General features: G+C 38.0%; 1 protein-coding gene across 1 annotated transcript in view; it reads left to right on the top strand.

The window, feature by feature from the left end:
* MAN1A1 (mannosidase alpha class 1A member 1) overlaps nucleotides 1–23,280 on the top strand; it is a 79,553-nt gene that overhangs the window by 50,091 nt on the left and 6,182 nt on the right. The window contains exons 6-10 of the mRNA XM_042454093.1: nucleotides 11,065–11,188; nucleotides 13,633–13,726; nucleotides 18,623–18,738; nucleotides 19,869–20,088; nucleotides 21,920–22,092. Of these exons, the coding sequence (XP_042310027.1) occupies nucleotides 11,065–11,188; nucleotides 13,633–13,726; nucleotides 18,623–18,738; nucleotides 19,869–20,088; nucleotides 21,920–22,092 (727 nt within the window). The remainder of the gene's footprint in view (nucleotides 1–11,064; nucleotides 11,189–13,632; nucleotides 13,727–18,622; nucleotides 18,739–19,868; nucleotides 20,089–21,919; nucleotides 22,093–23,280) is intronic.

Genomic DNA, 23,280 nt, shown 5'->3' on the forward strand with positions numbered 1-23,280 from the left:
ATGCATGCCAATGTTCTAACTAAAATTTGTCAACAAATACAGAAAACAGAGTGGTCCCCAGACTGGAAACATTCACGCAACATTCCAACACTGGTGGGAAAAGGGCACCAGAAACTGAAGTAATCAACAGGAGCATTGGATTAATTCCCTTTGCAACCAGATGATGCTCAAAATTCCACAACTCTTACCACTATTATTAAGTGAGAAATTTCCCAGGTGTGACTACGTAAAAAAATTTGATTGTCAGATAAGATCCATAGCAAGCAAACAGATAGAACTCATAGATCATAAACAAATATGGACGCTCTTAAGAAATGGATGTACCACAAACATTGGTTGCCCTGATGCATAATCTATCCTGGGACCAAAGGGCTACTGTGTAGGTTAGATATGGACCAGCCAGAATGGCTGCCAGTGACAGGGAGCTCAGCCACAGGTTTCATCTATCACCCTATCAGTTTATGCCAAAATTTCATACATAAAGGCAGGATTAGACACAGAAGGCATTAAACAATCAGAGAAAATCTAAAATATGCAGATAACATATAATAGCAGAAAATAACAAAAAATTTGGAAAGATTATTGAAGAAAGTCAAGGAAGAAAGGTTACAGTGAATATTAAAAGAAAAAATACTTTAAAGTAGACAAGAATACATTGAACCAGTCAAGATTTTCCATACTTCTGGGCTCATCATCAATCATAGGAGGGACTGCAGTCAAGAAATCAGAAAAAGAGTTGGACTTCGAAGGGCAGCTATGAAATAACTAGGCAAGATCCTGAAGTGTAAAAATATTGCTGAAAACCGTATAATTTCAGGATGGTCCATGTCATAGTATTCCCTGACTCTAGGATGGTTGTGAAAAGCTGGACAGTGAATAAGGAAGCAAGAAAATCAACTCATTGTGAGTATTGTCTTGCCAAAGGACAAGGAAATTCCGTTCTGTGATTGGAAGCAATACAAAACACCCATGTGGGTTACAAAAGCCTTGTGATTTATTATACACTCAGTAAGCTGTAAAGAAGAATATGCATAAATCATACGAAGCAACTCCCTCTGTTCAGCTGACTGGGAGCCCCAGAGAGATAGTCAGCAAAGTGGATCCATTTTGTAGCCACCGCAGGAATATGGCACCTCAGGCCTGAAGGTCTGTGCTGAAGCTCCCCCTTATGTCTTTGTGTTTTTATAGATTTCTCCAAGTTCATACCCACCCCTAGGCCATACCTTTCTAAGACCATCATCAGGTGGTATTTTTCATGGGTATTAAACATAAACCCAACACCACTTCAGGGTCATTGATTAAGCTGCTATCTTTAGATTCCTTATGCTGTTCCCAGCTACATGTTCTGTCTCTGCCTAGGGTGAGCTGCTATCTCTTCCAAGTGTTTAGATTCCCTTTCTGTACTTCCCAGCTACGTGTTATCTTTCAGAAAACATTTGAGTTGGCAAATATAACAACATACACAATTTAAACAGGATTGTAGCAAGATTTGTTGTGAAAGAAAGAAATGAAAAGGCCCCATTCTTGGTAGCACTGAAGAGAACGAGTGTACCATTACAGTGTTATAGAAATAAACACTGATATAAAAATAATATAACAGTGACAGGCCACCTACCCTCCTCGATACAGTATATCTTCCAGGGATTGCCCATCAGATGTAGTGCTGAAGAAGAGTTGTGAATACCATAGACTGCTAAAAAATCACATTGATGGGTATTGGAGCAAATAAAGCCTGACTCTCACTAGAACGAATCGCTACAGGTCAAACATCAACTTGAAGAATAAATAATATGTGCATTGTGTCCTTTTCTAGCTGCTGTGAGTGAGTTTCCATTTGGAGGCCAGTGTGCTTTTCTTAGCATGGAATATAATATACTTTAGTTCTGATAGTGAATCATTCCATTACTCTTTATTCTATATCTGGCAACTGTAGGAAATGTTGATCTAACAGTTTTCTTTTCAAATGGTCTAATTTATTATCATCTCATGGATGATAGACAACAGTAGACCCATATTCATGACCTTCTGATTTAGCGTTCTGCTTGTTTTTCTTTAGGGACCTGATTTAGGGCTGGCTTCCACGGATGCATATTATCTTTCAGTTTTCTTCTTTTTTATTCCTCCTCCTGTGTTAAAACTCTTAAACAAGTGATTAATTAGTCTTGGGCATAAAGCCATAGAAAATTTATATTGCTTACATTATTCAACAGTTACATGATTCTTTTATGCTGGTAAAATGTATGCATGAGTTTTACAGAAGTTGCCATATATACTTTAGAATCAAACTATACATTTATTCCTAAAAGAAATGTATATGAGCTTAAAATGCACCGGCTCCTGGGTTTTATACTAATTAAATTGCCTTTGTGTACCATAAACGCTTCTTCAAGTTACATATGTTTATCACACTATGCTTTAAAGATGTTTTCAGTGGTCGCAGTCTGTTGCATCTATTCAGTTAAGGACTGAAACTCTCCGAGAATTCTAACTTAAAACTGCAATCCCGCTGGGACAGCTAAGGTCACCTAAATAGTATTCTAAGAGCATATGTGTAAATCCATGAATGTATAATTGTGTACTATTTTAAAAGTCTTTTCAGTTGTCTATCATTCTGCTGATATTGAACATGTTTCTTCTCATTGATGCATCGTCTTTATATGATGCATTTATTAACAAATATAAACAGCAAGCCAAGGATGATAGTAACAGGTTATTTCCTGTACAGCTGAAGTGCTTATGACAGGAAGTTACCTGAGACAGTGGAGAGTTGTGTTGGAACATGAGGCAGATGTATGGGGGAGGCATGACTTAACCTACCTCCTCACAAGGAAGCCAGTTAAGGGGATGGGGGGATGGAGCAGGAGCCATGCTCCTCTTCTTCCGCCACCCCCGGGTGCCTGTCTCCCCAGGACACCCATACACCCTGAAAAAAGGCTTGGTGTGTGTGAATCCACCCCCTCTCAGACCCTTTCCCAGGCGAATGGATGCCTGGGAAAGAAGGTTCCTAGCCATGCAGGAAGAGAGCTTGGGGTGTATCCATCCTCTCCCCTTTCGTGGCCAGATCGGTGCCTGGGGAAGGCACCAATCCAGCCGGGAAAGGGGCGGGTTGCTGCACACAACCTTCATGGCTGCTCCTTCTTGGGCTTTTTCCTCTCACGGGAAAAGGCTGGGAGGGGAGGAAGGGAGGAGGAGTATGTGCACACATGGTGGCTTGACCTTGCAAACAATCAAAACTGAGTGTCAAAGCCAGGAATGTGGAGGGACCACTGTAATAATACATTCAGATGAATGGATTTGTAAAATATTCTCTTGCATATGAAACCCTATTCTTTTACCCACCCACCACACACCCACTGCTTCTCCCACTGCCAACACATGAACATACTTCTCACTTCTTTACTACCCAGAGCAGTGGGGTTTCATGGGAACAGGGGAAAAAATTTCTCTCTCCAATTTTCTGCTACAAACTATCAGGAAAGAACTGCTGCTCCTGCTGCAGAGCAGGTCTTCTAGAGCCCAGGAGGCCTCAGTGGTGGGGGAGTTCAAGCAACGCTCTGTTTTCCCAACCTTCCAGGAAATTCTCCCTCCATAGTTCTTCATAAAGATTTTCCCAAGAAAATCTTTGACCTTCCCCTTTTATTCTGCATAAACACAGCAAACAACAATTTCCTCCTAAGTTGCCCAACAGATCTCTTTTTCCAGACACAAAAGCCATCTCCAAGTTCATCTTGTTGGAAAATTTTGCATTACATTCTCCTTCCTCATATATATAGATAGAGACTCCCTCTCTCCTCTCATTTTGTCTATCATATTTTTCTGACACTCAATCTTGAAGCAGTTTTTAACAGCTCTCTCTCTCCAAGAGTCTAATACAGTTGGCCCTTCTTATACACGGATTTTTATACAGAGATTCAAGAATACACGGTTTGAAAATGTTCCAAAAAAGTTAAATTCAAAATTCAAACCTTGATTTTCCATTGTTTATAAGGGACACCATTTGCTATGTAATATAATGGGCTTGAAATACACGAATTTGTTATACACAGCGTATAACAAGGGCCAATGTAACTGCAGTCAGCAGCCAGTAAGCAGTTGCTTGTAGTTTCTTTCCTGCTATATTAAAGATGGTGTGAGCTTTCATTCTTTTCCCAAACCATCACTACTTAGGTATGATTTAGTTTGTTATGTATTATTTATTAAAGTTGTTATTTTTTGTTTTTTAAAACTACGAATGAAAGTTTTTATTCTTAGGAAGCGATTTTAAATAATAGTCTGACCCTCACTTTTGTTGTTTGCTGTTCTGCTGATGAAAGCTGAACTCTACCCAAGTTTAACTTTCATACTCTGCCCAACTAAAATTGCACCCCATACATCTTTCCCCAGATTCATTCTTCTACCCTCCTCAGGCCTTGTAGGACAAAAATTGCCTGTTTAGGAATTACAGTGGGGGAAAGGGTATCTTTAATCTCCTTTACTCAGAGACAATGAGTTATAAGGGATCCCTGGAGTGTAATTTAGATTACTCCCAAACACATAACAGCTGGTTTCCTGGGGTGGTCTTTGCCCAAATTCTGGGAAATCCAGGGGAGGCATGAGCCCTGTCCTCCCCCGCGCGTAATTTACACCTCCTGTTCCCCACCAGTTCTCATGCATCATACCAACTACTTTCTTTTTTTTTACAGATATTTAATTGGATATTTCCTTTTGCTTCTAGGTAGGCCCATCTTAGTTATGAATAGAACTTGAATATATTTTACCCGTAAACATATGTACAAACATTTTCATTTGGCTTTACACGTTTCCTAGAAACTTAATTCTACTTGTAAAGAAACCATACAGGGAGCATGCTCCTTGTTCTTAAAAAAAAACAAATCAGATTTATCACTCCTGTGGCAAATTCAGCAGTGGAGTGTGTGGTGCCAGTGTGCCTCAGTTTCAAGCTACCCCTTCTGCTTTTTTACATGCTTGTCATTCATGGCTGGATATAAAGGTATGTAGACTCAACATAAAGTGTGATCAAATCTCAAGATGTGGCAAACATGAGTGCATCCCTAGAAGTATACTATTATCTCCCCTAAAGCACAGTAGTACAGGTGAGATCAAGAGAAAGTGATGAGATAGCAGCTCAATGCAGAAGAAAAACCATAGAACACAAGCAAAGACTTAAGGATTAGCGCTTGCATATTCTTTGTTAGGAGTCAACCTGGAAAAACGAAGTGCAATACTGAAACCATTTTGAAAAGACCAAGAAGAATTAACATATTCAAATAATAGTTTCAGGCTTAGCTTTGCAAGCTACATGTCCAATGAGGTGTTCACCACACTCTCACTGCATCACCTATCACAAGTGGTAATATATTATATGTAAGTTTTTATCAATCCCAGCATGACTATAGAAAAGATATAATATGGTTACACGTTGGGTGTTCACCCCCCAAATAAACCAGCTTGTGACCTGTAAAACCTGTTACATTAAATGTTATTCCACTATTTATGCATGTATTTGTCTCCTATGGCAATTCTAAGTTGAACCCTTACACAGGGTTTTCATGGAAAGATTTTGTTCAGAAGCGAGGTTTGCTTTTGCCTTCCTCTGGGGGCTTAGAGTTGGACTTGCCCAAGGTGACCCACTGAGTTCCCTGATCTCCAGACATTATAGTCCAGTGCTCCAAACCCCTGCACCACACGGTCTCAAAAACGATCTTCCCAGATTATTTATTCTTTCCAATGCCTCTTCTTTAAAAAAAAACAAAAAGCAAGCACATATTTTCAGTGTTCTTTTTGCAGTGTTGTGAATATACACAGCGTGGAATCAACATAGCCCATGCTGTTGTGACTTCTGTGTTGCTTCATTCACGTTTTCACTGTTTTTACGTAAGTAAAAGGTATCTGTTTAAAGTGAGAAACATAGTAGCAGAAGCACGTTTTATATTATGACTATCAGAGGCATAGCCATGTTGGTCTCACAAATCCAGTAGGGCCAAGTGATCTTGTAGACATTGGAGGTTAAACTGGGATTACAACTTCTATCACTCAGGTGTCTCAAAGATGCTTGCAACGATTCTTCTCTCTGTTTTATGGCTTATGTTGACGTGGGCTTCTGCTGTACTTTAGAAACTACTGTGCATTTTTACAATTTTAGCAATAAAGTCGTATTAATAAAAACCCTGTTAGTCAAAGTTTGTCAGGACTTTTGTTGAGTTGTTTCATTGGGCAAAGTAGCTGAAGGTTTATGTAGCATATGCCAACATACAGAGTTGGAATTTTTAAGACCCATTCATTTCTTAGTGCCTTAGCTGGTTGAACATCATCTGTTCCAGATTTAATCGTCTTCCATCCAATTTCACCAATGGGTAATCAGGGAATATGCTCTTTACTAACTTTATATTCTGTAATTTTTAATAGAAAGCCAAAACTCCTCTGACAGAAAGAAAAAGCAAATGCAGTATCAGTTCCTCTAGTATTTTTTTTTTTTTTAAACAAGTAGAGTTGTGCTTTATTTGGACTATTAATATAAATGAAAACAGTCTTTTTTCTTCTTAAAGAACTCTCCCTGGATGAATGACCATTAATTCTAGAAAGGCAATGCTTACACATTTTCTTTTTATTCCTAAGGATGCATTTCCCAAGTATTTCTGATGTTTTTTTCATTGTGTTGAGAAAAGCGATACTGCAATCACCAACAGCTCAGTGAAAAATATAGGCAAAACGTGTGTTAATCCCATGCACTAGTTTAATTAAAGATCCATTATATTAATTGGGGCTGCCCTCCCAAGAATATACATTGGATTTATACGCTGACTAATGCCTTCTCAACCACAGTCATACATTGTTGCCTAAAAAGTAATTAAGGCTTCACAACATACTGAAAAACACAGAGACCAGTGTATTGATTATGACATAGGTTTTTCATGGACTATTACAGTCCATCTCATCAGATTACATAAAACATTATCCTGGGTTACAAAAATCAGATGCACACTTATCATTATTACAGTCCTGGTGAGGCTTGTAGGATTCTACAGGTATGGCCAAAAAAAAATTTTAAAAAATATCTTGAAATATTCTCCGTATGTTTCCTTTATGGATGAGTGGCCGCCTGTTAACCTATTGCCGCAAAAGCAACTGTCTTTGCCCATTCATTTTGTACCCTTCTGAATTCTATTTTGCTCAGCTACTCCTGAAGGGGTTGTGTCATCTTTTTCCCTAACAAAAATCCATCAGTGTACCTTTATTTTCCAACTGAAATGCACAAATTACTTGTTGCCAGCTTTTGAAGCTCCATCGGCTTCTTCATCCGGCAAGATGTTACAAACATCTTATAACATCTTGCCTGATAAAGACGCCCATGGAGCTTCAAGCTTGCAACAGTATATTGTGCATTTCAGTTGGACAATAAAGGTATCACTGATGGATTTTTGTTTGTATTTGCTAAATGGCCAACACAGCTACCCCTCCTTACTTTCCCTCACAGTATTTGTAAAAATACTGAACATTCTTGAAAGCCTTGTTTTGATTTATTACATTGAACTTTTTTTATCTGAAAACTTTGGCAGTTTATTATTTTAAAATTTTACTTTATTTTATAATAAAATTATCATTAAATAATTTCTGACAGACTCATACGAATCCCTTTTCCCCTTTTATTGTTTATTAAGAGTGTTTCACTGGAGGAAATGTTTCTGTTAACAGTCCATGTTTTATTCCAGAAAATTTCTTTTCTGGAGTTACAATTTGAATTCTAAAGAGAAATTGTTCTTAGATAATTTTACATTTGTGAAAATAAAGGACATAGGCATTTATTTATTTATTTATTTCCAATTGGCTTGACACTATTTGAGGAAGGAAATGCCCTTGTGGTACTTTCAGAGTCATACAGTTGTTATTTTAGGTGGCTTCTTATCCAGTGTATTCAGTGTGTCCCTCCTATGGAAGATAGTTCAATTTCCCTGAAATGAGGTCATCCTGTTGATCACCAGAGCATACGACAACTGCTTTTGCTGCATTGCTTTTTGCTGGGGAGAGGGGCTACGTGGCAAGTGACTAAATCTTGGGACCTATTTACCACAGATGACCATATCATGGGATTTCGTTTGTTTAGCAGTTAAAGATGGCTTAAATATACTATATTGAAATGGAAACAAATAGTTGCATTCACAGTGTAACATTGTTGTGAACTCCAGTGATGAGGTTAACATTAAATAAACATTTTTTTTTTATCTGGCTTTTAATTCCGTTAACGTGAAGAAACATTGTAGTTGGTTTTTAAAAAAAGCTACCCTTTTTCCGGCGCATATAAGAAGACTGGGCGTATAAGACGACTCCCAACTTTTCCAGTTAAAATATAGAGTTTGGTATACTCGCCATTAAGACTACTCCTCTTCCAATGCAAACCAAATAAAATTTAAAAAAACATCAGATTTTATTTCAGTATGGTAAAATTTTTAATTTCAAATGCCTTATGAGCCCAGCCCCTGCCAGCCGTACTTAGCAGCACAGAGACAGCCTTGATGTCACCAAACAGAAGCCATGCTTGGATTCCGCAGCCTCTCCTCCCCCGGCCTGCCCCACCGCCCCTCTGTATCAGCCACAACAGATTGTTCAAGTAGTCATACCGCCAGAAATTACAGTATTTGGGTGGTATGCTTTAGTTCGAATGAGTGTTAAAACTAGCAAACAGATGTAAAGGAGACAATGCCATTACTGACTTCAGAATTTACCCTACTGGGAGGAACGCATCTTCACTGTTCATTGACCAGAGTTCTTAATGGCCTCATGAGGGGAAAAGGACAGGTCCCTGCATGGTCTTTGGGTTGTTCGATGTCTTCCCTGGACAACATTCTCAAGGATGCTAAATATAGGGTCACCAATGGAGGCCAAAGAGGTTTAGAGGCAAAAAGTTAAAGTGGGGACCCTATTCCAGCTCACATATTATAACAAATGCAATGTTATAATTGCCATCAAGTCTGATTCAACTTATGGTAACCCCTAGAATGGAGACCTAGCTATGCTGTCATCAACTCATCTCTGCTCTGCATAGTAAGGACCATGGCTTCCCTTGACTGAACAATCCACCTGTACTATGGTCTGAGTTTCATAACTAAATAAATAAAAATTTTTATTTATTATTCCCGCCCTTCCCACGATTCGGGCAGCTTACATCAAGTTAAAAACACAGTACAATATATAAACAATTTAAAAAATACATAAGCCAATTAAAAAAACCATAAAAAGACAAACAAAAAGCCCATAGCCCAACCTCTTGGCCACGGTAAGAGAGAGGGAGGCCACAGGATTTTATTTCGGCGGAATGCCTGTGGAACAGGAAGGTTTTCAGGTCCTTCCTGAAATTGGGCCAGGGTGGTAGACGAGCGGAGGCTCAGTGGGCCGGTTATTCCAAAGGGCTGGGGCAGCTGTGGAGAATGTCCTCCGTGTGGTGGAGGATAATATAGCCCCAGGCACCTTCAGTAGTTGCTTCCCAGACGTTCTGAGGGTGCGAGGCAGCAGAAGTACGGGGAGAGGCGGTCCTTTAGGTTATCTGGCCCAAGCATTAGGCTTTATAGGTAATTCCACCACCCTTATATTGAGCTCGGAAGCGGCATTGGCAGCCATGGAGGGTCTTTCAGCACCGGAGTTATATGGCTGTTCCTGGAGCCCCAAGTGCCAGCCGGGCTGCCATGTTCTGCCACCCTTTGCAGCTTCGAGTTTGGTTCTAAGGGTTGCACCTGTCACCGTTCTTCACATTCCCCGCTTCATAACCATACACAGCAGCAAACTGGAAATATAATGAGCAAATGCTCAGGGGACATCATCAAATTGCCTTTTATATTAATTTCCCTCACCGAGGGATTGGTCAATATTTCTCACCATCACCAGCGCTGCATTCCTTGGCCAAATTAATGTTATTCCGTTAACGCCAGTGTCTACAAGAAGCGATTTTATATACTAGTCCAGATGGTCGTTACTCTTTGCGGAGAAAGCCGGAACGTTAAAACAACAGCCATTAAAAGTTTCACCTACCATGAGAAAGGTGTCCAATAAAAAAAACCAGTGGGATGATTGAAATATTTTGCACACTTTATGATAAAAGGTTTTAAATAACCAGCCAAACCTCTAGCCCTATATGTATCCACCTCATCATTTAATATTCTCTCTCTCTCTTCATTTTGTTAGAGACTCTCCTGTAAAAAAAACAGCTTCACTAGTAATGGTGAGGTCTCAGACAAAAAATGCATTAAGCAACAAAATCTCCTTGTTTTCTATTAAGAACCATAACTGTCTCTCACATGCTCTGCTTACTACAGAAAATGGAAACCTACCTCTAGCTTTATAGGATGCTATAGGTGGCTAAGTTTCAAGTACTGCTGCCAGAATGTTGTCAAGTGTCTATAGACCTGTTGGTCACAAAGAAAGAAAGAAACAAAGAAAGAAAGAAGAGAAAGACTGTCTAATATGGAAACATTGATAAAATCGTTCATTTCCAGTGAAAATCCAATTGAAATTTAGGATTTAAAATTTGTAAATTCTCAGATTTCCATCTTGTTCATGCCTTTGCTGACAATCTATTTTATTTCCAATCATAAATGCCTCATTTAAGTTAGCAGCATTTTATTGGTGGCGGTATTCATGATCACTGAAAAAACATTTGGTAATGCCATTCTTCTGAGGTTTTTGAACTAGGCATACATGAGTGCCATTCTGGCAGATCCCATAACACCAACAAAGGAATATGAAAAGCACAGCGCATGTTAAGGTAGGTTTATCAAATGTGAAAGGCTGCCTAACCTAACTTGCTGGTAGTGCATGTTGACAGTGTTTACAGCAGGAGTGGGAAACCTGTGATCATCCAGATGGTGAGGGCTACCAATGCCCATGAGCCCCATCCAGCATGTGTAGCAAACATGGATGGGAGTTGAAATCCAAGAGCAATTAAAGCGATGCAAAATGTGTCATCCCTGATTTACGGGTTTCTACTTTCTCTTTTCAAGCTGTTATACTGTGCATGATACTAGAACCATGCTGTGCTTCAAACTTACCTCATTTGTGTTCACCGTTATTTTTTAGTGGCATTGGTCGAAACTGGCCCTGGGCTTCAGGAGGAAGCAGTATTTTGGCAGAATTTGGAACGCTACATTTGGAGTTTATGCATTTAAGTTACTTATCTGGAAACCCAGTGTTTGCTGAAAAGGTTAGTCCTTTTACAACTCTGTTTGCAGATAGTAGTATCCACATTTTAGAAGTATGACAAATTATTACTAAATGTTTAGCATTTAAGTTAATAAGTTTAATTCCCTAAACATATTATTTTCAAAGAACTAATGACAATCACTTCCTACCACTCCTGTAAGTTGTAGAGCTATTTAATATTTTGGGGAAAGATAAAAACACTTTCTGTTCGGTATTTTGGGCTAACCTTGCACTTAAACAATGGAGTATTGAGAGAATTTGAACAGAAGGCTAAGCTAAGTTCAGGCTTTTATGTCTGAAATACATTCATTGGTTGAAATAAGTCCAAGTGAAACTTACATACTCCCCTATTTCCACATGGCTAGGAAGAAGATTCATGCTGAGTTTAGCTTCATTATCCTGGGAAAGTATCTTGTTACATTCAAATAAGAGACCATTATATGAAACAAATTCTCAGATTTCAACAAAACAAACTCTAGAACTCAAAGGAAGCCAGGCTAGCTGCACCTTTGTACTATGAGATAAAAGCACCTTTATTCATATAGACATTGTGTCTAAGCCTATTTGATGCTGAAAGCTAGTTCCAGAACTGCAACACATAGCGCTGCAGGGAAGAATGGATTTTGCTGGGCCCAACTGGAAGGAGACTTAGTAAAAGGTCACAGCAGTGCTGTGACATTGAGAGTGAGAGGCTGAGCCACAGGATTTATTAGGGTCTAGTATTTCAGAGGCTTCTGACTTACAGAGCTGAAGATGTTTGCCTATCTGAGGATTTGCAGCAGGGGGCGAGAGTCATGTTGGCTGGCCTGGTGGAGGAAAGGAGCAAAGTAGACTCTTGAACTTGGTTTGTGGCAGGTAGTGAGGGGAGAAAAGTAAGATAATGTATTTTGGTCTGTGACCTTGAATAAATAAATAAAATGAAAGTAAGATTACAGTGAACACCTAATAGAACCCATTTTGGAGAAGAAAGAGCCTCAGGATTAGCCTCTTGAGGTCATGGGACCAGGAGGATGGGGAAGGAGACTACTCTTAGGGCTGGCCCAAGGGCTATGGCAGGGATTTCCTGGGTTTACCTTGGGAGGTATTTGGATTCTCCTTGAGACTCTCTGGTGTTTGCCCAGGGGATGCTGAGGCAGGAGTCTGCTGCAGACTTACTTCCTCAGTTGCTCCAACACCAGGTTGCTCCCAACCCCCATTGCTTATCACAAAGTTTAAATTAGTTAAATTGTTTAATAGATCAATAAAGTGGTCCTTATTCAACTCATGTACTTTTGACTGGTCTCTTTTTTCCCTTTCTGGGTCAGCAATGGGTTTTAATCGGGTGGATTCTGTTATTCTTTCTTACTGATGTATTTTCACCTGATCTGTTTTATGTTTTAATTATAACTTTGTATTTTAGCTTGTGCACATAGTGTTAGGTCTTGGTTTAGCATTATGTGTACACCAGCTAAGAATGTAATGTGGATTTTGTCAGTGCTACAGCCCTCTTTTGAAGCATGTGGATTCAGCACATGGGACAAATGTCGGCCCTTTCCATCACTCACATGTTCCATCAGTCCTTACATAGAATCTGAAGTTATGAACTTTCACTATGTTTAGAGATTTAAATATTCTCTGGGTGGGTTAGACAAATTTGTCGCTCAGACTCCTGAAAAATCATAGCTCTAAGTTAGTTAGAAGTTCCCAAACATAACAGATGCTCTCCTCTTCAGACTTATTGCTCTCTATGTGAAGAGAGCAACAAAACTGACAAAAGTACAGAGCTAATGCAGCTCCCTCCTTGTGTGCTTAATTCACTTGCTTCAAAGAATTACAGAATTGGACTTTTGTCTTTTGCATCCAGCTTGTAGAGATATTTAGCCTTCTCTGTCAGAGAACTCTGCTGCTACAACAAACTACAGATCCCAGGATCCCATAGGTGTCGCTATGACATTTAAAGCAATGTCAAATTGTATTATTTCTGCAATGCAGATTAGACCATAGTCACGATAACTCAGTGTTTACTTGAAGAAACATAGCAATGTTTCTGAGCCAGAGGAAATATATTGTGTCTTTTGGGTGGGGAGTCTAAAAGGGTTATTGCCTGAATGCATTCTGTATACAGATCCTCAGATATCACTTGCAGAAACAGAAAAGATACTTTTAGGTGTATAATGTATAGCCAACATGCAATGCAGCTTTGCTTCTGTAGCCAAAGTGACTGGGTTTCTTTTCTTTTCTTTTTTTCCTAATGTGGGAAAAAGGAAGCACTTGGATTAATAATGCAAAAGAGCTTTGCGATCAGTGTCCACCAAGAATTCAAAAACAATCTCAGAGGAGTTATTTCCATTAAGTTATGTGAATGCTGTCAAAACTTGTTTCAAGATAATATATTTACATTAAAAACATATATTTAAATAACATACAATGATTAACTCATCTGTTTGTTTGTTTGTTTTGCAATAGGTTATGAACATTCGGAAAGTCTTAAATCGGCTAGATAAACCAGAAGGTCTTTACCCTAACTACCTAAATCCTAATAGTGGCCAGTGGGGTCAACGTAAGTACAGGGACAGATAAAATTCAACCATAGTTTGTAGAAGTCAACTCAGGCTGATGCTGTCAATTCAGACCTTTTGTTCTCACAATTTGTTTTTTATATGTGTAAGTTTTATTTTAAGTTTTCCAAATACATAAGAACAGTGACTAAGCTATAAAGAAAATATAGGGGGAAAACACGAGGAAAAAGAAAATATAATGGGAAAGAAAAGAAAATAAGAATCTAGGAATAATAAAAGTCACATCCAGTCTTCTCTTCAGTGGTTATTAGACTTACTAAATTATAAGAACCATCCATACTTCGCTCATTCAAAAAAAAACCATCATTCGCCTTTCAATATGTTACAAATATTAATTATTGTAAATTAAATATGTTATAATGCAATATAAAACTAACAGAAAAACAGGTAATCATATATATTTATTACTACGTTTAGTAATCTTTGTCTTCAGTTGCTTAGTTTCTCTCAAATGCAAATAGTGTATTAAAACTCTAAATAATGCCGTAAATCAACAGACTTTGTTTTATGAACTTCCTTTCAACCCCAAATAATGAAACCCTTATTGAAAACTTAAAACACCATCATATAATGAGAACCATATTAACCTCTTAAATACAACAAAGCCTGCCTTTATTTCTATTTATTTTACTTGATTTTTACCTCAGCATTTTACAAAACTTCTTCTCTTGACAAAAGTGGACACTTTTCATCTGATTGCACAGTACCTGAGAGGAAAATATTACTCCACAAAAAACATCATTCTTCTCAAGATCCTTTCCATGTTCTCCCTCTTCTTCACAGCTCCTCTGTTCTGCATAATTTCAAATTCCACTCGCATTCTCCATCTTCAGTCCTTTCCTCCAAACCAAATTTCAGTCTCACTGTATAATTCTTAAAGTTGTTGATCATCAATTTAAGTTATTGCTGAAGCTCTTGCCATTTTACATCTTTGCCCATCTTCTTTTGGACCAAATTTTGACATGCAAAGAATTAATCTTTCTCTTCACAGCAACTTCCCTGATACAATGTAATAGCTTGTTGATTAAGCTTTCATGTTTCTCAGGCTGTTTTCAATGAGGAGTCTCTTCCAGCCAAAGCAAGTCCACTTCTCTCAAAACAAATCAGCCTCCCTCTTTTAATCCAATTTACCTATAAGGTATCCCCCCCCCACACAAAAAATCAATATTCCAACTCTAGGCGGTTACTTGATAATTCCACATTACTATGTTCTTTATCCACAAAAACATTCTCTTTTTTTCACTCACAATTTTATTAAACTTTCTAGTTTCAGTCTGCAGTCTTAAATACATCTTAGCAGTAATCCTCAAGATCTTATCCAATAATATGAAAAGCAAAGGACTCACCCAGGTATCAATGACAACCATTAAATCAAAGATTTTCATCCCATAAATCCTGTTATTGTTACAAAGATAGTTTTTAAAAAAAGAAAGTATGGTTGCTAACCTGGGAAACACTGATGTAAGAAATCTGCGTCATCTTGCATTTTTCTGGTCCACAGTGACCCCCATTAAGTTCATACACCCAAAGCTCTTCGAAGCAACATCAGCACACTTGGCCATACATTTCTCCCAGCAAACTCACTTCTTTTCCCTTTTCCAGTATACATCAACTTAGCAGTCAATAGCCCTTATGATATGCCTGTCAATTTAATCTGACAGGATCCTTTTCTTTCCAGTCCCCTTTGCCACCCCAGTGAGGGAGGCATGGAATTGTAAATGTATACACACATGACGGAGAAAGAAAAAATAAAACTGTATTTTATATTTTATTTATGAAAATATACAGCCATGAGATCAGCAGTGAGAGGTTAGGTCAGGCTACTCCGTTCCTCTTCCTCCTCCTCTCCCCCCCCCCCCTTATCTATTTTATTTTATTGTTTGTACTCTTCTCCCCCCATCCTCCCCTCACCCCATCAGTGTTGTGCTGTCTTTGGTTTGACTTCAGTGCATGCATTCTCTTTCCCCAGTCCCCAGCATTCACTTGTTTACTCATGTGGGGATCACGCCCAGAGACTCCACACATTCTTCCCCCATCATTTGCTTGCGCACCTCTGCAGAGATCTGCAATTTATGGATGTGGGAAGGGAGGACATGGAGTGTCCACACAGCAAATGAGTGAATAAATGGTCACAGGAGATGGGATGCATGTGCTCCAGTCACTAAAGTAACAACAAAGGTGACCCAATGCTAATTATGTGAGGGAAGAAGAGTATAAATAGTAAAACGTGACATTTAGGCTGGGGTAGCCCAATCTATCTTTGCACTGCATATCTCAGGGCTGGACATTCACTACTGTAGAAAAACGTGGTGAGACACTCCAGACTTGCCAGACCCAACCAGTCCTGCCCACAAAACACTCCTCCTCCTCTCCTGTCCCCCACCAATGTTGCTGTGGAGCACAGTGTGCCCATACAAGTGAATATCTGGATTTTCCACTCAAATCTAAACAAACAAACAAGCTTCATTTATATACCGCTTCATACCACCTAAGCAGTGTCTAAGCGGTTTACAACTGTAAGCTAATTTGCCCCCAACAATCTGGGTACTCGTTTTAGCGACCTTGGAAGGATGCAAGCCTGAGTCAAGCTTGAGCCCTTTTGCTGGTCTTGAACTCACAACCTTGTGGTTTTGAGTGAGTGGCTGCAGTACAGGCATTTAACCACTGCGCCACCCCACTTTTTTTCTCTGGATTAAAGCCCTGAAGTGCTGAAAAGGCCCAGAATCAGACCAAATTCTCTTGTACATCATCTGGACTGCTTGCAGTGAAAATGAAGAGAGACCATTTCATTTGGTCCATGTAGACAAGCCCTTATTGTCTATGAAGGCTTGCATGCAGCAGAATGAGCTGATGGAATTTGTCGCACAGTCCCTAACACCTCAGTTATGGTCAACTGCCACAGTCCCCAAGAGCATGGTGAGGTTCTCGAACTTTTGGGGGCAATCTCCTTGCTCCCCACTTGTCCAGGGAGGTAATTCACTTGTCAGAGCCTGTGTTCAGCACCACTACCACTGTCTCTCTTGCACGGAATCCCATGAAACACGTTAGTCAGCCACTCCATATCCAGAAGTCATTATCTGCACAATTTCTGTTTATGTATAAAATAGGTGGACATTTGCAGATTTTGAAACCCAAGGTGATCCATGTGCTACATTTCTCCCACCTCCATATAAAATCATTAGTACATGAAATATGCTGTGTACCAGAAATGTTATAGCCCTTGTTTTCTAGAAGTTTGAAGATTTACGCTATTTTAACTGCAATAGTGATATAACACTAGGTTTCTGAAGATTTTCACACTTAAGGGAAATGTAGACAATCTTTTCACTGCTGTGATTCCCCTCCCCTTTACTGAAAATATCCAAAATGTCGTCGCTGCAACTTTGAGGAACACTAAATTCAAACATGAGTCAAAGTGGGGACAAAGTATATTCTGTTACTGTAGTATTAGATGTCTGACAGTTGCTACTGATTCTATTGTTACTGTTCCTGTACATTTATTTAGCCTTTGTTACTTTGGTGGTAAATTGAAAGTGATTTGCAACGTCATGGGTCAATTAGATTTGTCTCTAGCAATAATGGATATAATAGCAGGACTTATTATTGATGAGACTCTGCTTCTGCTATTTAGGCTGGAAATGTCAAGAGTTTCTGAGGTAATTCATTTAGGAAACTGTAAAGGTCATTTAAATGCTGCTATTCAGAGATCAGCCTTCCATCACATAGAATGTGCTCCCTCTTTTGAAGAAAGTTTTTATCCTCTTTCTGTTATGGAGACTGTTACAACTAATTAGATATTTCTATAGTTTTAAAAAGTGTGCTGTTTTATTAGCTCTTCACAATCCTACCTTGCCATCACAGAGCATTTCTTTTGAAAAATATAGCAAAGGTAACATTTAAGAAAACTAAATACCAGGGCATAGGCTGATGAGCAAAAAGCACAATATAAAGGTGAAATCTCTTGTTGGAAAGTAGATTCCAGCATATTTAGTGGGGAGGTTAAGGAATAACTTTACAGAACAGAAAATAAGACAAGGTGCTAATCTAAATTTTAAGAGTCTGTTATCTAAGGGAGAACTTCATGGAGTTAAACTGCATTTGTTATTCTGTGTAAGCTTAACTGTGAACTTTAGTCCTTTTAAAAATCTGCCATCTCTAGTGTCAAAACTAGAATTTACACGATAGTTTGTTTAATTATAATTATTTAGAGTTAACAACTAATTCTGATTTGTTTTTATTTTATCATTTTGTTCTGATCATACATTGGACAATGTGAATAGCTTGACTCACTAAGTAATGTAGGATTTGATCCAAAAAGTACTTGTAACTTAAAGACACAATCAGCTTGTCAAGTTATGAAGAGATTTCACATCAAGTCAACAAAAATGACTCAGATTTTAGACTTGATTCACCATTTATAAGTCAGAGTACTTTCTCTGTTTCATTTTAGTATGTTTTGGTTCCACAAATAGAATATAAATGATAGAGTAATTTATAATCTCTTATTATTAACAGATTAAATAATATATTAATATAACTATAAGAGAAATTGGGGCCCAATAGATATTTTTAGAGGTGTGTGAAAACTTCAGATACATAGGCCAAATGCAGAGCTGTTTCATGCCTAGAAGGCACTATATTCTGATTGGATGTATAGAGAATCTGCTTGTCCATAAACAATGTATTTTTTGTGGAGACCTCATGACAAAAGGTTAAAAACTATTTTCACAGGTTTTAGTATATGGTAATGCTTTGGTATATGCATTACTTTACAGTTCGTCTATCTTACTTTAGAGTCAAGTGTATCTGTGCATGTCTGTGTGTACTTAAATTGAAGATGGAATTACTATATGGTGCTTTTCTACTTTTCCTTTCAGATCATGTCTCCATTGGAGGACTTGGAGATAGCTTTTATGAATATTTACTTAAGGCATGGCTGATGTCAGATAAGACAGATGAAGAAGGCAGGCAAATGTATTATGATGCTGTTCAGGTAACCGTGATATATAAATCATTTTAAGATGATCTAAAACACCTCCTAAGGAGGGGTTTTAAAACAAACGTTAGGTGTTCATGTTTTTTAAATGTTCTCCACAATAAATGTCTTAAATATGTATTTCTTTAAAAATATAAATTAGTTTTATCAACAACTTTTTATGAAATATGTTGTTATTTTTTATGGATAGGTTGGCTCTAGACTTTGCTTCTGTCAGCAGGAGCATCCTGTAAGTGGAGTTCCACTCCTGTTCCAATCAGTGGAAGGGAGAGGTGACATTTTTGCCCACTCCCCTGAAGTGTGCATTGTGCCCTCCACAAATCTCTGGAGGATATCACAGGTAGCACTGGCAGCTTCAGAGGAAAGAAGAATCAGTTCTTCCCATTCCATTAATCCTTCCACTGGATCAAAAATACTTTTTTCAATGAAAAGATATGGAAGATGATGTCTGGATTTACACCTCTGAATGGAGAATAGAACTGGAGCATGGCTTTCTTCTATGTCTTTCTTTTTTCAAAGTATTGATCGCATATCTGTGGTAAAATTTCAGTTTGCTTTGAACTGTAAAATTACTCCAAGCCTATTCATCTATCAGAAGAGTGATACTAATAACACGTATAGCTTGCTGTTTGGTGATAATAGAAAATGCCGTCAATTGAAAGAGTAAATACCTCCTCTGTTTCCTCCCAATTCCACAGGAAAGACCAAAAACCAAATAAATATTTTTGAATGAAATGCTATTTTGGCTAAGATGTATTTTTTTGTGTAGATAGACTGTTGAATTGACTTAATTTGATTAAGCAACAGAGATGCATGGTTTTGAAATACCACAATAAATGTATCTCTTGTCTAGACAAAAAAACAGCATAATAAGTAAGGCTGGTATTTGCTTAAGTAGTGTAGTCAAATGTATCAGGTAGGAGGCCAGACTCCAAAGAGGCCAATCTACATTTGCAAAGCATTTGTGCACACATTGTTTCCAGCATAGTGTGCCATTGCCAGGGGACCCACTTAATTCTTCATGTACTTCTGGTTTTGATGTCCACCACCCTTTGGAAGCAGCTTCAGGTTGAGGCTTGCATTTGTCAGTTGCAAACTAACAGGCATTTATATTTTAACATTTCTAGTCTATAGACACCCATCTGATCAGGAAGTCTAGTAATGGTTTGATGTACATTGCTGAATGGAAGGGTGGCCTGCTTGAACACAAAATGGGTCACCTGACCTGTTTTGCTGGAGGAATGTTTGTTCTGGGTGCAGATGGAGCACCAGCTGAGAAAACTGGACGTCACATTGAACTTGGTGCTGAAATTGCCCGCACATGTCATGAGTCTTATGATCGCACAAGTAAGATTTCCAAACTTTTGAGTAGTTTTGTTCAAGAATGTTCTTTCAATTTTTTTTTCATACTTATATTTATGCTATTAACTTTACTTTTCTCTCCCTAGTTGCTAACTAGCACTTAGGAATGTGTTGAATTTCTACGAGATATAATTTCTAACCTCATATATCAAGTGGGAACGATTCTTAAAGTTTACCGAGAGCTTTACCCCCTGATATTAGGACACAGAGCATTCACTGTTCTCACAAACAGATTGTAGGATTTTCTTTGCTGACTTCTTCAATGTTTAGAATAGTCAGACACACTACTTACTAAGGCAGTCTGAAAGATGTATATTCCTATTGATTTCTATCAAAAATCTATCAACATTGTATTTTATTTTTGATCAATCCCATTATTACTATTTTAATTTTCTTTTTTTGATTGATCTACTTATGGAGGAGGAGAGAAAATATGAAGCAGAGACTGCCCCATAAACTATTTCAAAAAAAATACTGGTAGCAAACTATAGCTAATTAGCTTACTTGCTGTTCACCGCTATGATCTTTGGAATAACGGTATATAAATAAAACATATTATTATTAGTATTATTATTATTATCATCATTATCATTATTATTATTATTAATTATAGCAGGTCCAGCACATACTCACTTCTTATGCTAATTTAACAAGCATGTGTGAAAGGCCAGAAAGTACCACCATGCAGTTGTCTGAAATACTAACTCATATAGGCAGCCTGCAACCTCATTTTTACTTACGGATATTATACTCTCCCAGTATCTATTTAGGTTAAATCAAATACCTATGTAAAGTTTAAAAAAATGAAAAGAAAGAAAAACACATGAATGTTGCAGCAAGTTCCTAGGTGACTTCTTGTGTTCCTATATCTTGGGCCCTTAGTGTCCACTGGGGTTTGGTTCCAGGACTCCCCTTGGATACCAAAATCTGTTGATGCTCGAGTCCCATTATATGCATTGATATAGTAAAATGGTATCACTTATATAATATAATATTATATATTAAAATATATTTTCAAGCTAAGGATGCAGAAGCCATGGATACGGAGAGCTGACTGTACTATTGTGTGTGTACGTACCTTCATGTCATCTGTTGAACATTAATTTCATGGGGTTTTCTAGGCAAGAAATACTCAAGAGGTAATTTTGCCAGTTCCTTCCCCTGAAATATAGCCTACTATTATGTAGGCTGATTTGGAATTAGAATAGTTGCTTAAAGTTCCTGACAAACATGTTCAACTGAAAGAGTAGCCTATTTTGTCTCAAACTTTCAAATTAAACAGAACTTTGCAAGAAATCGGGGAATGGTAGTTAGCATTTGTAGCACCTATAGCAACAAAATGCTATCTTTGCATATTTTAATTATATACCACCTCATACTGAAACAAGTGGAGGGCTGTGAATGGCATATAATCTCATATAACAAATTGGCTTCATGTACTCAACAAAATTAATAAATTTAATTCCCAGGTAAATGTTTTCTTGGGTACCTGTTCTCATTTTAAAATTAAAATGTTCTCAATAGGAGAAGAACTTTGGGATTGTTCAGACATAACAGTTAATAGTTGAGTGTTATATTTGAAATGACTCCGTGTATAAGGAATTACTCTTCTGGATTTTTTTCACTCACACTGCCTTTGGAATATTGTATAAAGTATACAGTGTAACAGATTACGTTTTCCCCTTTTATCCTGGATTATTTCCTTTTGGCAATGACAATAAATGTTCTAAAGTTTCCATACATTTATACGCTGTTCCACATGCTGGAGCTGAAAGTCTTTGTGATTATGCTGATTGTTGGTATTTAATATTGTCAGGCATGAAGCTGGGACCAGAAGCCTTCAGGTTTGATGGTGGAGTTGAAGCAATTGCTACCAGGCAAAATGAAAAATACTATATTTTGCGTCCTGAAGTTATAGAAACCTACATGTATATGTGGCGATTTACTCATGACCCAAAGTATCGTCAGTGGGGCTGGGAAGCTGTAGAGGTATTTTGGTCTATGATTATTTCTTTCAAGGTTTAATTTTGTTGGGGATGTTTTATTTCAAAACAACTTGATCAAAAGGAGATTCTGTAGAGTCTGCCTAACTTTGAAGAATTGGGGAGGGGGGGTTAGCCCAGCCTCTGGTATGTTGTAAATCCCAATCTGATCCATGGAGCATCTAGTAGATGCCCCGCCCTTGAGGATTATCCTACTATTATCTTAAATCAGTGATCAGAACTAAAAGTGGGATTCTCTTCCATATGGGACAGTGAGGGATGCAATAAAAGGACTTCTCTATGCAGAGAGATGTGGAGAAATGAAACAGTGGGGACTAAGCCAGAAAGTAAGTAATGGGGACTTATGCTAGATGATGTGAAGGGAAGACCTTGGGAATGAACCCTCTAGCAACAACAATAACAACATTGTCTGGCCCACTGGATTAGTCCTGGAGGTAGCCTGGTCTGTTAAGCTAAAATATTTCACTTCCTCTGGCTTTGAAGGAAATGTGACAGCAGCTTCATATGCCTACATGTGCTTCAAGTGAAACTGTTTTTTAAAAGTAAGCATGTAACTGGGGTCTTCTAATATGTGTCAGTACTCCACTCTCTTTTAATAGACATACGTTCAGTCTCCAGTTAATCTGTCAAAAGTTACAGTATATCCCTGGTTTTCTACATACATATATTGGTATACAACCTGATTGTGCCTAATTTGCTATTCTTGACCTTTTTCAAAATAGTTAGCAAGCTGAGAAGTATTTGTGTGCAAGACTAGCTTTGTGTTAGATCTGGAATAAGAAGAATAGTTTCATTGTCTGGAACTACAATACTGTAATAATGCCCTTCAAATGTTGGAATGGTATCCCTCTAAAGAAATAGCAATAAATAGAATTTAAGGATTCTTTGTTTTGAATCAGCTTGTCAGTTTAAAGGATAAAATATTCAGTTGAAATCACTCTCTATGGCCATTTTCATCTCTAGAAGAGGGTTTAAATCCTCAATCTTGGTAAAATGTTCTGTGTTTCTGGTTAACAGTATAAACATATTTACCTTCGGGGTTTTTTTACCATAAATGCCTAAAATTCTCCCTTTTTTAATTCATAAATATTATCTGGTTTGGGTTTACATAATTAATTCATTTTAACGTTATGCTAAACTTCCATCCAGTATTGTTCAAACCTTGGGGAAAAAT

The sequence above is a fragment of the Sceloporus undulatus genome, chromosome 1 (genome assembly GCF_019175285.1).
Source record: "Sceloporus undulatus isolate JIND9_A2432 ecotype Alabama chromosome 1, SceUnd_v1.1, whole genome shotgun sequence".
Taxonomy (NCBI): Eukaryota; Metazoa; Chordata; class Lepidosauria; order Squamata; family Phrynosomatidae; genus Sceloporus; species Sceloporus undulatus.